The sequence below is a fragment of the Schistocerca gregaria genome, chromosome 7, assembly GCF_023897955.1.
Source record: "Schistocerca gregaria isolate iqSchGreg1 chromosome 7, iqSchGreg1.2, whole genome shotgun sequence".
Lineage (NCBI taxonomy): Eukaryota > Metazoa > Arthropoda > Insecta > Orthoptera > Acrididae > Schistocerca > Schistocerca gregaria.
Genome location: NC_064926.1, coordinates 462917333 through 462930210, shown reverse-complemented (window position 1 = coordinate 462930210; position 12878 = coordinate 462917333). Strand labels below are relative to the sequence as shown.

At 46.5% G+C, this 12878-nt stretch overlaps 1 protein-coding gene across 1 annotated transcript in view; it reads left to right on the top strand.

Annotated features, from left to right (window-relative positions):
- LOC126282432 (neurogenic protein mastermind-like) overlaps positions 1-12878 on the top strand; it is a 456429-nt gene that overhangs the window by 325658 nt on the left and 117893 nt on the right. The window contains exons 6-7 of the mRNA XM_049982089.1: positions 6459-6652; positions 8851-9283. Of these exons, the coding sequence (XP_049838046.1) occupies positions 6459-6652; positions 8851-9283 (627 nt within the window). The remainder of the gene's footprint in view (positions 1-6458; positions 6653-8850; positions 9284-12878) is intronic.

Here is a 12878-nt window from a genome sequence, read left to right as displayed (position 1 = left end):
GGTCAGTTGGTGATCTGCAACCAACCTGTCTGCGTGCTAGACACACTGGACCTAACCTGGACTTGGGGTCTGGCGCGCGATTTCGAATGGCAGCAGCAGCACTCTCGTGATCATCCCACGCACCCTGACTGCAAATCTGTATGTCAGTCTGGTGATTTGACGTGCCGTGCTGCTATTCATGAACAGCATTCCAGGGGGTGCTCTGCAGCAGGATAGCGCGCGCTCACATACTGTTGCTGTAACCCAGCATGATCTACCGAATCTCGACATGCAGCCTTGGCCTGCTCGATCACGAGATCTGTCTCCAACGGAGCACAGCGTCGGACGACAACTGCTGTGTCTTTCACTAAGAGCATTAACGGTCCCTGTATTGACCGACCAGGCGCAACAGGCATGAAACTCCATCCTACAAACTGATGTCCGGCATGTGTTCAACACACTGTATGGACATTTAATCACTTAAATGCGTTAGCTAGATAAATGTATCCCTGAAATTTCGTGTCTCTAAATAATTATTTTTTGGTGTTCCTATTTTTTCCGTCATTGTATACGTGAAAATATTTGACATGTGCATACGCAGGACCGGAATGATAGACAATTGGAATGAATATACGCATATCCGCCTATTATCGGGCATTCAGTTAATCTTTGGTATACTGGATGTCGTTTTCTGCGCATAATTTTATCCGATTTCCCGGACTTCCTCTCAGTTAAGGGTACAAGGGCCAACTCTTGTAAACAATCTCGAAAACAAGCGCTGTCCTGCTAATCAAGTCTGTATTTTAAACAAAACACAGCTTGCATGCCTTAATTATGTCTTGTATCACTTCATAAGCTGTCGCTAGCCGTCCTGCGGTTCTGCATACCATTCATGGGCGCTGCCGCACATGCAGAATCTCCTAAGCCGGCTTTGTACAATACGTCGGTGCTGTCTTTGAAGCAGCAGTGTACAATGAGGCCCATGAAGCGTAACCAGCAGACAGGCGTCTATAGTTCATAGTAGAGGGAGGCTATTCTAGGCCCCTTGTATCCCACTTACTGACGGATATTCGACTCTTTTTTCAAATTCCTCCTGGCCTTCTTTGCTGATAAGTCTGTGGTATCTGAATAAAGTATTTCCTTAGTTAGCAGACTGGCCGCAACAATTTCCTGTCACAATTTTCCACTGTCCGTACGTACGTGTGCCGGTGCCGTGTGCTCGGCTGGTGTGCCGTGATAATCGTATGCGTTTGACAACGTTCCGATCGTCGCAGTCACAGTCGCGCGTGTGTTCGCCGATATGGCAGATATGATACGCGATTTGGGATGGAAGTCATTACAGCAAAGGCATTTTTCGTCGCGGCGAGATCTTTTTACGAAATTTCAGTCACCAACTTTCTCTTCCGAATGCGAAAATATTTTGTTGAGCCCAACCTACATAGGTAGGAATGATCATCAAAATAAAATAAGAGAAATCAGAGCTCGAACAGAATGGTTTAGGTGTTCGTTTTTCCCGCGCACTGTTAGGGAGTGGAATAGTAGAGAGATAGTATGATTGTGGTTCGATGAACCCTCTGCCAAGCACTTAAATGTGAATTGCAGAGTAGTCATGTAGATGTAGAACACGAAACGCCGTGCTTCTGATTACAGTCAGCTCTTCAGGACTAGACTCAGAAGTGGCTGAACCTGTGCAGCCATCGGGATAAAGAACTATTGCAGCTGCTCCAATTTGAGTAACACGCGATAGAACATCAGGATTACTTCGTTCGCCCACACGCCACCAGTAGTGGTGCAAATGATTAAGAGCTGCATATAGAACAGCCGCTTTAGTGCATTAGAATTGTTCGAGTTTCATGTTTTTACCAGATCTTGCAAGGTATAGGAATGTGAACAGCGGCAGATGTTGAATGATCATTCCGAAGAACACGGTCGTGCCACGTACTCGCGTGAGACAGCGTTCTCAGACAGAGCTTTAAAGCGGCCACATTGCAAGTATCGATTTGGCCAGGGGCACGAATTTTGGAGTATGTAGATTGTGGGTGATTCGGGTGTGACAGTGGCCCTATGTTGGACTGCATGGGAACTTGAGGACAGCCACAGGCGTCGTCAAGGTTTAGATCGACCACGTCTTAAAACGAAAGAAATGAATTGCCCTGTTGTGCAGCACTGTTCACATCCTGTGCCTGCCATCCGAGAGCAAAATAATGGACTCCCTGCACATTCTGCGTCGTCGTGTTTCATTTCCAGGAGAGTGACAGTACCGGACTAGGGAAAAATTACCGTCCCATGCATATGCTGCCATTAATACCATAAACAAACGGTTGCATTTGCAGTGGTGCCGTGATGTGGAAGTATGGAATGCTGAAAAATGCGTGGCATTGTGTTCAGCGATGGATCGCGGTTCTACATTGACACGGATGTCCATCGTCTGCGAGTATGGCGGCGACCTGGGGAGAAGTCCCGTTCTTCCAGTGTTTCGTAGAAGCTCAGCGGTGTTACTACTGTCGCCATGATGTGGGTATGACTTTAGGTCACGGCTGGTAGCGATTGAGGGAGCTCGGGGACAGTACAAGGGGACGTCACGGACATCTTGCGTCCTCATGTGTTTCGTTTGACAGCATTGTGGTGTGATTTGTCAACAGGTCAGTGGTCGCCCACAAGACCCGTGTCTGCATTAACTATCTGCGTGATCTTGACGTAATCCCGTGGCCAGCAAGATTCCCACATCCATAACCGATAGAATGCGTACGAGACCAACTCGGACGTTAACTTCTTTCCAGTGCCACGAGGTTTTAATTTATTACTTCTAGTTCTTGCAAAATTCTGTCATTGTACAATTCGTAGTTCAGGAGATACGATGCCATGAGATAGTCTTGACAAAACTGTACCTTCTGGTGAGCAAGATCAGACTTAAAGAAGAATATAATAATTCCAGTTCCAGAGAAAGCGGGTGTTGACAGGTGTGAAAATTACCAGACTATCAGTTTAATAAGTCTCGGCTGCAAAATACTGACACGAATTCCTTACAGACGACATCGGGGAAGATCAATTTGGCTTCTCTAGAAATGTTGAACACGCGAAGCAACACGGACTCTACGACATATCTTAGAAGGTAGATCAAGGAAAGGCAAACCTACGTTTCTAGCATTTGTAGACTTAGAGAAAGCTTTTGACAATGTTGACTGGAATACTCTCTTTGCAATTCTGAAGATGGCAGGGGTCAAATACAGGGAGCGAAGGACTGTTTAGAATTTTTTACAGAAACCAGATGGCAGTTGGGGGACATACGGGCAGAGTCGAGGGATATGAAAGGGAAGCAGTGGTTGGGAAGGGAGAGAGACAGGGTTGTGGCCTCTCCCCGATGTTATTCGATCTGTATATTGAGCAAGCAGTAAAGGAAACAAAAGAAAAATTCGGAGTAGGTATTAAAATCCATGGAGAAGAAATGAAAACTTTCAGGTTCGCCGATGACACTGTAATTGTGTCAGTCACAGCAAAGGACCTGGAAGAGCAGCTGAACGGAATGGACAGTTTCTTGAAAGGAGGATATAAGGTGAACATCAACAAAAGCAAAACGAGGATAATGGAATGTAGTCGAATTAAATGGGGTGATGCTGAGGGTATTAGATTAGGAAATGAGGCGCTTAAAGTAGTTAATGAGTTCTGCTATTTGGGGAGCAAAATAACTGATGATGGTCGAAGTAGAGAGGATATAAAATGTAAACTGGCATGGCAAGGAAAGCGTTTCTGAAGAAAATAAGTGTGTTAATATCGAGTTTAGATTTGTTGTGGTCTTCAGTGCTGAGACTGGTTTGATGCAGCTCTCCATGCAACTCTATCCTGTGCAAGCTTCTTCATCTCCCAGTACCTACTGCAACCTACATCCTTCTGAATATGCTTAGTGTATTCATCTCTTGGTCTCCCTCTACGATTTTTACCCTCCACGCTGCCCTCCAATACTAAATTGGTGATCTCTTGAAGCCTCAAATCATGTCCTACCAACTGAGCCCTTCTTCTAGTCAAATTGTGCCACAAACTTCTCTTCTCCCCAATCCTATTTAATACTTCCTCATTAGTTATATGATCTACCCATCTAATCTTCAGCATTCTTCTGTAGCACCACATTTCGAAAGCTTCTATTATCTTCTTGTCCAAACTATTTATCGTCCATGTTTCACTTCCATACATGGCTACACTCCATACAAACACTTTCAGAAACGACTTCCTGACACTTAAATTTATACTCGATGTCAACAAATTTCTCTCCTTCAGAAATGCTTTCCTTGTCATTGCCAGTTTACATTTTATATCCTCTCTACTTCGACCATCATCATTTATTTTGCTCCCCATATAGCAAAACTCCTTTACTACTTTTGTGTCATTTCCTAATCTAATTCCCTCAGCCTCACCAGACTTAATTCGACTACATTCCATTATCCTCATTTTGCTTTTGTTGTTGATCATCTTATACCCTCCTTTCAAGACACTGTCAATTCCGTTCAACTGCTCTTCCAAGTCCTTTGCTGTTTCTGACAGAATTACAATGTCATCGGCGAACCTCAAAGTTTTTATTTCTTCTCCATGGATTTTAATACCTACTCCGAACTTTTCATTTGTTTCCTTCACTGCTTGCTCAATATACAGATTGAATAACATCGGGGAGAGGCTACAACCCTGTCTCAGTCCTTTCCCAACCACTGCTTTCCTTTCATGTCCCTCGACTCTTATAACTGCCATCTGCTTTCTGTGCAAACTGTAAATAGCCTTTCGCTATTTTACCGATGCCACCTTCAGAATTTGAAAGAGAGTATTGCAGTCAACATTGTCATAAGCTTTCTTTAAGTCTACAAATGCTAGAAACGTAGGTTTTCCTTTCCTTAATCTTTCTTCTAAGATAAGTCGTGGGGTCAGTATTGCCGCAGGTGTTCCCACATTTCTACGGAATCCAAACTGATCTTCCCCGAGATCGGCTTCTACTAGTTTTTCCATTCGTCTGTAAAGAATTCGTGTTGGTATTTTGCAGCTGTTGCTTATTAAACTGATTGTTCGGTAATTTTCATATCTGTCAACACCTGCTTTCTTTGGGATTGGAATTATTATATTCTTCTTGAAGTCTGAGGGTATTTCTCCTGTCTCATGTGTCTTGCTTACCAGATGGTAGGGTTTTTTTCAGGACTGGCTCTCCCAAGGCTGTCAGTAGTTTTAATGGAATTTTGTCTACTCCCGGGGCCTTGTTTCGACTCAGGTCTTTCAGTGCTCTGTCAAACTCTTCACGCAGTATCGTATCTCCCATTTCATCCTCATGTACATCCTCTTCCATTTCCATAGTATTGTCCTCAAGTGCATCACCCTTGTATAGACCCTCTATATACTCTTTCCACCTTTCTGCTTTCCCTTCTTTGCTTAGAACTGGGTTTCCATCTGAGCTCTTGACATTCATACTAGTGGCTATCTTTTCTCCAAAGGTTTCTTTAATTTTGCTGTAGGCAGTATCTTACCCCTAGTGAGATAAGCCTCTATATCCACACATTTGTCCTCTAGCCATCCCTGCTTAGCCATTTTACACTTCCTGTCGATCTCATTTTTGAGACGTTTGTATTCCTTTTTGCCTGCTTCATTCACTGCATTTTTATATTTTCTCCTTTCATCAATTAAATTCAATATTTCTTCTGTTACCCAAGGGTTTCTACTAGCCCTCGTCTTTTTACCTATTTGATCCTCTGCTGTCTTCACTATTTCATCCCTCAAAGCTACCCATTCTTCTTCTACTGTATTTCTTCCCCCATTGTTGTCAATTGTTCCCTTATGCTCTCCCTGAAACTCTGTACAACCTCTGGTTCTTTCAGTGTCAGAAAGTCTTATCTCAAAGTATTTGTATGGAGTGTAGCCATGTATGGATGTGAAACGTGGACTATAAAATGTTTAAACAAGAAGAGAATATAAGTTTTCGAAATGTGGTGCTACAGAAGAATGCTCAATATTAGAGGGGTAGATCGTGTAACTAATGAGGAGGTACTGAACAGAATTGGGGAGGAGAGGAATTTGTAGCACAAGTTGTCTAGAAGAAGGGGTCGGTTGGTAGGACATGCTCTGAGGCATCGCCAATTTAGTATTGGAGGACAGCGTCGCGGGTAAAAATCGCAGAGGAAAACCAAGAGATGCATACAGTAAGCAGAATCAGAAGGATGTAGGTTGCAGTAAGTACTGGGAGATGAAGTAGCTGGCACAGGTTAGAGTAGCATGGAGACCTGCATCAAACCAGTCTCTACCTAACAACAACAACAACAGCAACAAAAACAAACTTTGAAGCGAGTGAGAAACATGCTTTTGCTTCAAAGGGAGCGCGAATTACGCAAATTATACTCATTATTTGTTTGATAATGAGAGCATCTGTCGTGTTCAGCAAACATGAAGACAATTTCAAAACGTTTTCTAGACTTTTTCTCGTGGTTTGTGCTTACTGTTCTTTACTAACGCAGGTGTCGGGGCGGCTGGCGCCGTACACGTTGGACTTCAGCAAGGCGGAGCTGAGCCCGGCGGCGCAGACGCTGAAGCAGATGGCGGAGCAGCACCAGCACAAGGCGCAGCTGGGCTTCGGCCGGCCGGCGCCCGGCGCCGCGCCGCCGCCGCCGCAGCGCTCGCCCTACGACTTCCCCTTCGGATCGCCTGCCGGGTGAGCCACGCTGCCTGCACTCGCTTTCCTAGTAGCTCGGGGAAGCGGCGCCAGGGGGCCTGCATGTTAGGCCACTGCACCCGATAAGCACGGGATAGGGGTTTCACTCCCTGTCTGACACAAATTACGGAAATACCGAACCCACCGATACCACCCGTGTGATCGTCTAGGCGGACGAAAACAAATCATCAAAGTCCAATATGTGTAACATGCGCACGTTAAACATATTTATAGTCTGTTTTACCGTTTTAAGCTTACTGAAATTTGAGTTTTTCAGCAGACCCGTTTCTCCATTTTTGCAGACCACCTGATTGGTTATTCTGGAAATTTCATACACATAATTTCGTTCGTACATTTCGGTATTTGTATATTTAAAACAGTTTTTCTGTATAAATTTTGTGTCGAATTTACTTATTGTTTTTAACCCTTGTTTACATACAATTTAGTATTGGAGGACAGCGTCGCGGTTCACTTCTTTTTCTTTCGTGGTTAGAGGAGGTTGATATCGACAAACAAAGGAAGAAGAGTGGACATCAATAGGTGTGCTTTGTAAAGAAAAACGAAATATTTGTGGTGAAAAATACTCATAAAATTCAGTGAAGGTAAGAAGGGAAAAAATAATAATCATTGATGTAATTACTGTTACCACATTCGTTGGTTTCTCTAACTCTCAACCGAACTGTCACCTTGCAACCTAACCTAGCTCTAGAGTAACGCTACAGACGAGTCTCTCACCAAAGCAGATAATGTCAGTGTTTGGTTCACTTCGTGATCGTGCTCATGTGAAGTCACACTGCACTCTGTCGTTACGCAGCCGTAGTCGTGCTTCCGTCCAGCGACACTCGTTCGATGTAAATGAATGCAAGTCTGTGGTGGCGCGACAGCGGAGACACCGAAGCGGTGCTGTGCCGAGCGGTCGAGTCGCGGTCACTTTGCCGTCTCCGCCGTCGCGCCACCACAGACACGCCACTGGGAAGTGTTGCCTTATGTTACATTAAATGATTCCCGTTGGAAAGGGACACGCCTACCGCCACACTCGCCGCACTTGAAACTCACGTTCAGAGCTAGCTCCAATTCTAGGCGTGTACGCATGGGGCCAACGAAAGCCGACGAACGATAGCCAATGGATTCGGCGCTCGCCCTCTCACCTTACCAAACGGAGGGGTTGGGCTGAGGTGTTCGGCGAGATGGAATCGTAGTTGGCTCTGAGAACTTGTCGAGATTGTTCTTATTTTGTTATTCCTACAAACTAGCGTTTTAGCTGCGATTTCATCGACCGATAATGTGAGGAAAGTCGTCGCATGTGCGCTATTTATTTTACTGCAAGAAGGTAATCGTCAGTAAAAGAAGAAGAAGAAGAAACGACTCTGGCGTACGACCTCTCCTTTAAAACGTAGGGAGCAGTGTGGTGGGACAGAATTAAAACGCTGTTCCATAACAGTCGTGCATCATGTGGTACTCACAGTAAGGAGCGTGGGCTACATAGTGGTGTTGCAACTGTCGTCATAGGAAAGGTGGACAGGAGCAGAAATGATTAGTGAACAAGTTAACACAGTAAGGGGAAGATTTACTTAACTTGTATTCCTCCAAGCGTACGAAGCCTGATTGTAAAAAATGCAGCAAGAGATGATAGTCCAGCTCATACAACAGCTACAAGGACGAGACTCCTGTACTGAGCAGGAACGATGGCGACATAGCGAAGGAGGTCCGAGTGCAGGTCGGGTGAGTGGCTGCCGTCCTATGTCGCGGCGGCAGAGGGCGCTTGTAGTCCAGAGCTGCTGGGCGTGTGGGTTCAGCGGGTCCGCCGACATTTCGCGCAGTCACAGCTGGCGCCGTACGGAACTTGCAATTCCGTTGCCATTTTCGCGACACATGTGGGACAGTACTGATACACGATGCCAGAAGAACAATAATAAAAAATGAGCAACGTCGGCAAGTTATCAGAACGAGTTGGGTTGGGCCGAACTCTCGGTCCCGAGCCGTTGGGTGGTGTAGATGAGAAGCCGGACGCCATGGCATCGGTTGTCAACTTTCGACCGAATCCACTCTCTGTCGTTCGTTGGCCTAGTGTGCACGGACCTTAAGCGTACCTCGGCTAATTAAGTGGTCTGTTGTCGTTGGTTGGCCTGGAGTGTATTCGCCTTTTGTACGTCGCGATTGTGTGGAATGTGACGAACGAGCAGCGCGCTTGTCCACAGAGACTACGGGCCGGCCGGCGCCGGCGGCGCGCAGGTGAAACAGGAGCTGTTCGCGGGCGGGCAGCAGGCGCCGCCGGGGGTGGGCCGCCAGCCGCCCCCGCAGCAGCAGGGACAGCAGCAGCAGCAGCAACAGCAGGGGCAGCAGCAGCCGCAGCAGCAGCAGCAGCAGCAGCAGGCGCCGGCGCCGCAGCAGCTGTCGCCGGGCGGCGGCTACCCCGGGCCGAAGCTGGGCGCGGCGGGCCCGGGCCCGCAGTACTCGCCGCAGTACGGCGCCGTGCCGGCCGGCGCGCAGTACCGCCCCCAGCCGCAGCCGCACCCGCCCCCGCAGCCGCCGCAGCCCGCGCCCGGCGTGCCCAGCGCGCGACAGCCCGCCGCGCCAGGACTATCGCTCAGCCAGGCGCAGCAGCTGTCGCTCCAGCAGCACCACATACAGGTAGGCGGGCGCGCCTCACTGCCTATATTCAAACCTTTCGCTGCTACAGACGTACTCTTTGCATTGCTTGCCGAGCCTGCTTTTGTTATTGCTCTACTGATAGCCAAATGCTGGTGCCTTCGCTGCTAGACGGCATACCGGCTTATATCATTCCGATTTTACGAAAACTATTAAGTTGAAAAATTTTATTCTTGCGCACCTTAAAGTGTTCACTTGATAAAAAACTGATCATAATTTCCTTATCCGTCATACGTAGTGCGCTGCATGAAGATAACTAAAGTATTGCACGAACTTTTACAGTTTACAGAGGTAAAAGTGGATTGCTTAAACTTCGCATATGACTGATTTTAGCTCACTCATTACAGCAAATAGAATGTAGAAAACGTATAGAAATTGTATGTAAAATTGGGAGCAGAAGGATATCTCATTTCGTTCTCGAGTTATTTGGTAGTATACCTGAAGGACGGTCGCGCGCGGCGTCCATTGACGTCCTTGCGCCTTGCGAGTCATGCGATCATAACAGTCGTATCTCATAAACGATTCAAGGTATCGAAACAACGTCTTTTTGAAAATGATAGCACGCAGTGAGGGCACATATGTTGCATGACAAATACACGAGCCTTTTCTGTTCACTGAGATATGGAAGTAATGCAGCAGTGAGAGATCGACAGTTGAGGACGCATTTAGATGGCCATATCGTTGTAGCAAATCCAATCCTGGAAACCAGGATAGCATAGGACGTGTGCACACGCCTGCAGCAGCGAAAGTGTGATAGACCAGTATTCGAGGAAGACTGCGGCAGTTCTGCCACCACCACTTTATATCTCCCGTTGACATCACAATAACAAGTTGAGATTACGCTACGTGCAGATCCATGTACACGAATGGTTTACCCTCGCACAATAAGCGACTAGAGTAGAACACAAAAATGCTTAAGATTGGAAGACAGTACACATCTGCGGTGAAAACAGCGGGGCCACAGACAGACTGGAAAGGGTGTTGGCGTGTTGCAGTGTAGATTATGCTGTGAAACAATTGTTAAGAAAAAAAATCGACTCATTGCGCCGTTTCCGAGTTAATTAGCGTTGAAGCTACACTCCGGCCGCTGCCGCAAATTTAAGCGGCACGCTGGAGACGGTGTCGCCGACCATGTTTTTCGTTTGGTTTCCTAAAACCTAAAATCAGAGCGATACAAAAATGGGACGTGTGATGGTAGTAAGTATCGCACCCGAGTCAAATGCCGAGCGGTCTCAAGAACTGACACGAATTGTTCACGATGTGATCAAAAGTATCCGGACACCCCCAAAAACATACGTTTTTCATGTTAAGTGCATTGTGCTACCACCTACTGCCAGGTACTCCAAATCAGCGACCTCAGTACTCATTAGACATCGTGAGAGAGCAGAATGGGGCGCTCCGCAGAACCCACGCACTTGAACGAGGTCAGGTGATTGGGTGTCCCTTGTTTCATACTCCTGTACGTGAGATTTCCACACTCCTAAATATCCCTAGGTCCACTGTTTCTGATGTGATAGTCAAGTGCAAACGTGAAATGACACGTACGGCACAAAAGCGTACAGGCCGGCCTCGTCTGTTGGCTGACAGAGACCACTGACAGTTGAAGAGGGTCGTAATCTGTAATAGGCAGACATCTATTCAGACCATCACACAGAAATTACAAACTGCATCAGAATCCATTGCAAGTACTATGACAATGAGAAAACATGGATTTGATGTTCGACCGGCTGCTCATAAGCCACACATCATGCCGGCAAATGCCAACCACGCCTCACTTGGTGTAAGGAACGTTAACATTGGACAATTGAACAGTGGAAAAATGTTGTGTGTAGTGACGAATCACGGTACACAATGTGTCGATGCGATAGGCAGGGTGTCGGTATGACGAATGCCCGGTGAACGTCTTCTGTCAGCGTTTGTAGTGCCAACAGTAATATTCGGAGGCGGTGGTGTTACGGTGTGGTCGTGTTTTTCATGGAGGGGCTTGTACTCCTTGTTGTTTTGCGTAGCACTATCACAGCACAGGCCTACATTGATGTTTCAAGCACCTTCTTGCTTCCCAGTGTTGAAGACCGATTCGGAGATGACGATTCCATCTTTGAGCACGATCGAGCACCTCTTCATAATGCACAGCCTATGGCGGAGTGCTTACACGACAATAACATCGCTGTAATGGACTGGCCTGCACAGAGTCCTGACCTGAATCCTATAGAACACCTTGGGGGTGTTTTGGAACGACGACTTCGTGCCAGGCGTGCCTGACCGACATCGATACCTCTCCTCAGTGCAGCATCCGTGAAGAATGGGCTGCCATTCCCCAAGAAAACTTCCAGCACCTGATTGAACGGATGGCTGCGAGAGTGGAAGCTGTCTTCAAGGCTGAGGGTGGGCCAACACGATACTGAATCCCAGCCTTACCGATGGAGGGCGCCACGAACTTGTAAGTCATTTCCAGCTAGTTGTCCGGATACTTTTAATCACGTAGTGTATCTGGCAGGTCGTTTGAGTTTGCGCGCGCAACGGTCTTTTAACTTACTTGTTAATTAACTCGGAAAGGGCGCAAAGTATCGAATTTTTTCCTTACTAATTATTTCTCGCCACAACCTACCCTGCAGCACACTTACGACCTTTTCACACTGTTTCTGACCACCGTGTATATAGATGTAGTGTTGCAGTGGTAACGGCACGTACTAGCCTTTTGATCGATACCAATACGCACAAACATCTGGATTCTGAATAAGCCAATATTGTTTAAGTTCGCTGATGATTCCGACAGAGGCCGGCCGCTGTGGTCTCGCGGTTCTAGGCGCGCAGTCCGGAACCGTGAGACTGCTACGGTCGCAGGTTCGAATCCTGCCTCGGGCATGGATGTGTGTGATGTCCTTAGGTTAGTTAGGTTTAAGTAGTTCTAAGTTCTAGGGGACTAATGACCACAGCAGTTGAGTCCCATAGTGCTCAGAGCCATTTGAACCATTTTTTTGATTCCGACAGATTGATATGAGAGCCAGTTCCTTCCTTAAAAACCACCAAAGAAATTGTGTAGCAGTGACATCTACTAACTTGATCGGAGACTGACAGCTTGTATGGTTTGGGGCATTATCGTCATATAATAGAAGCACAGACTGGAAGAAAAGACTGTTTACAGACGTTGTAGTAACTCAAAAATTTTCATGTTTTCCTTTACAATGGAGAAAACCTTACAGTGTCCTTATCGAAAGAGTACCGGTATACGACTGTCTAATGATCGACAATTGGCCATTTTTCATTATCACTGCGACACAGTCGGCGTCTCACCTCTACTCAAAGTTCTACACACGCAAAGTCCACCTGCTGTTAGAAGCACGGTCGTTTGTTAGGTGGTGGGCAGTCAGTGAGTTGAGCGTTCAACATCTCTCTTTCTGTAATCCTCCGTAACAGTCTATTGGATCCATAACTAGGATAATGGAACTCTACACGCTTAAGGTGTTTTTCATTTGTAATTAATTGTTTGCAACGTATCTGAATGAAAATAGATTACAAAAAAGAAATCTGAGTTACTACACTCGACAAAAATTTTGCTGCATATGGCTCATATGCC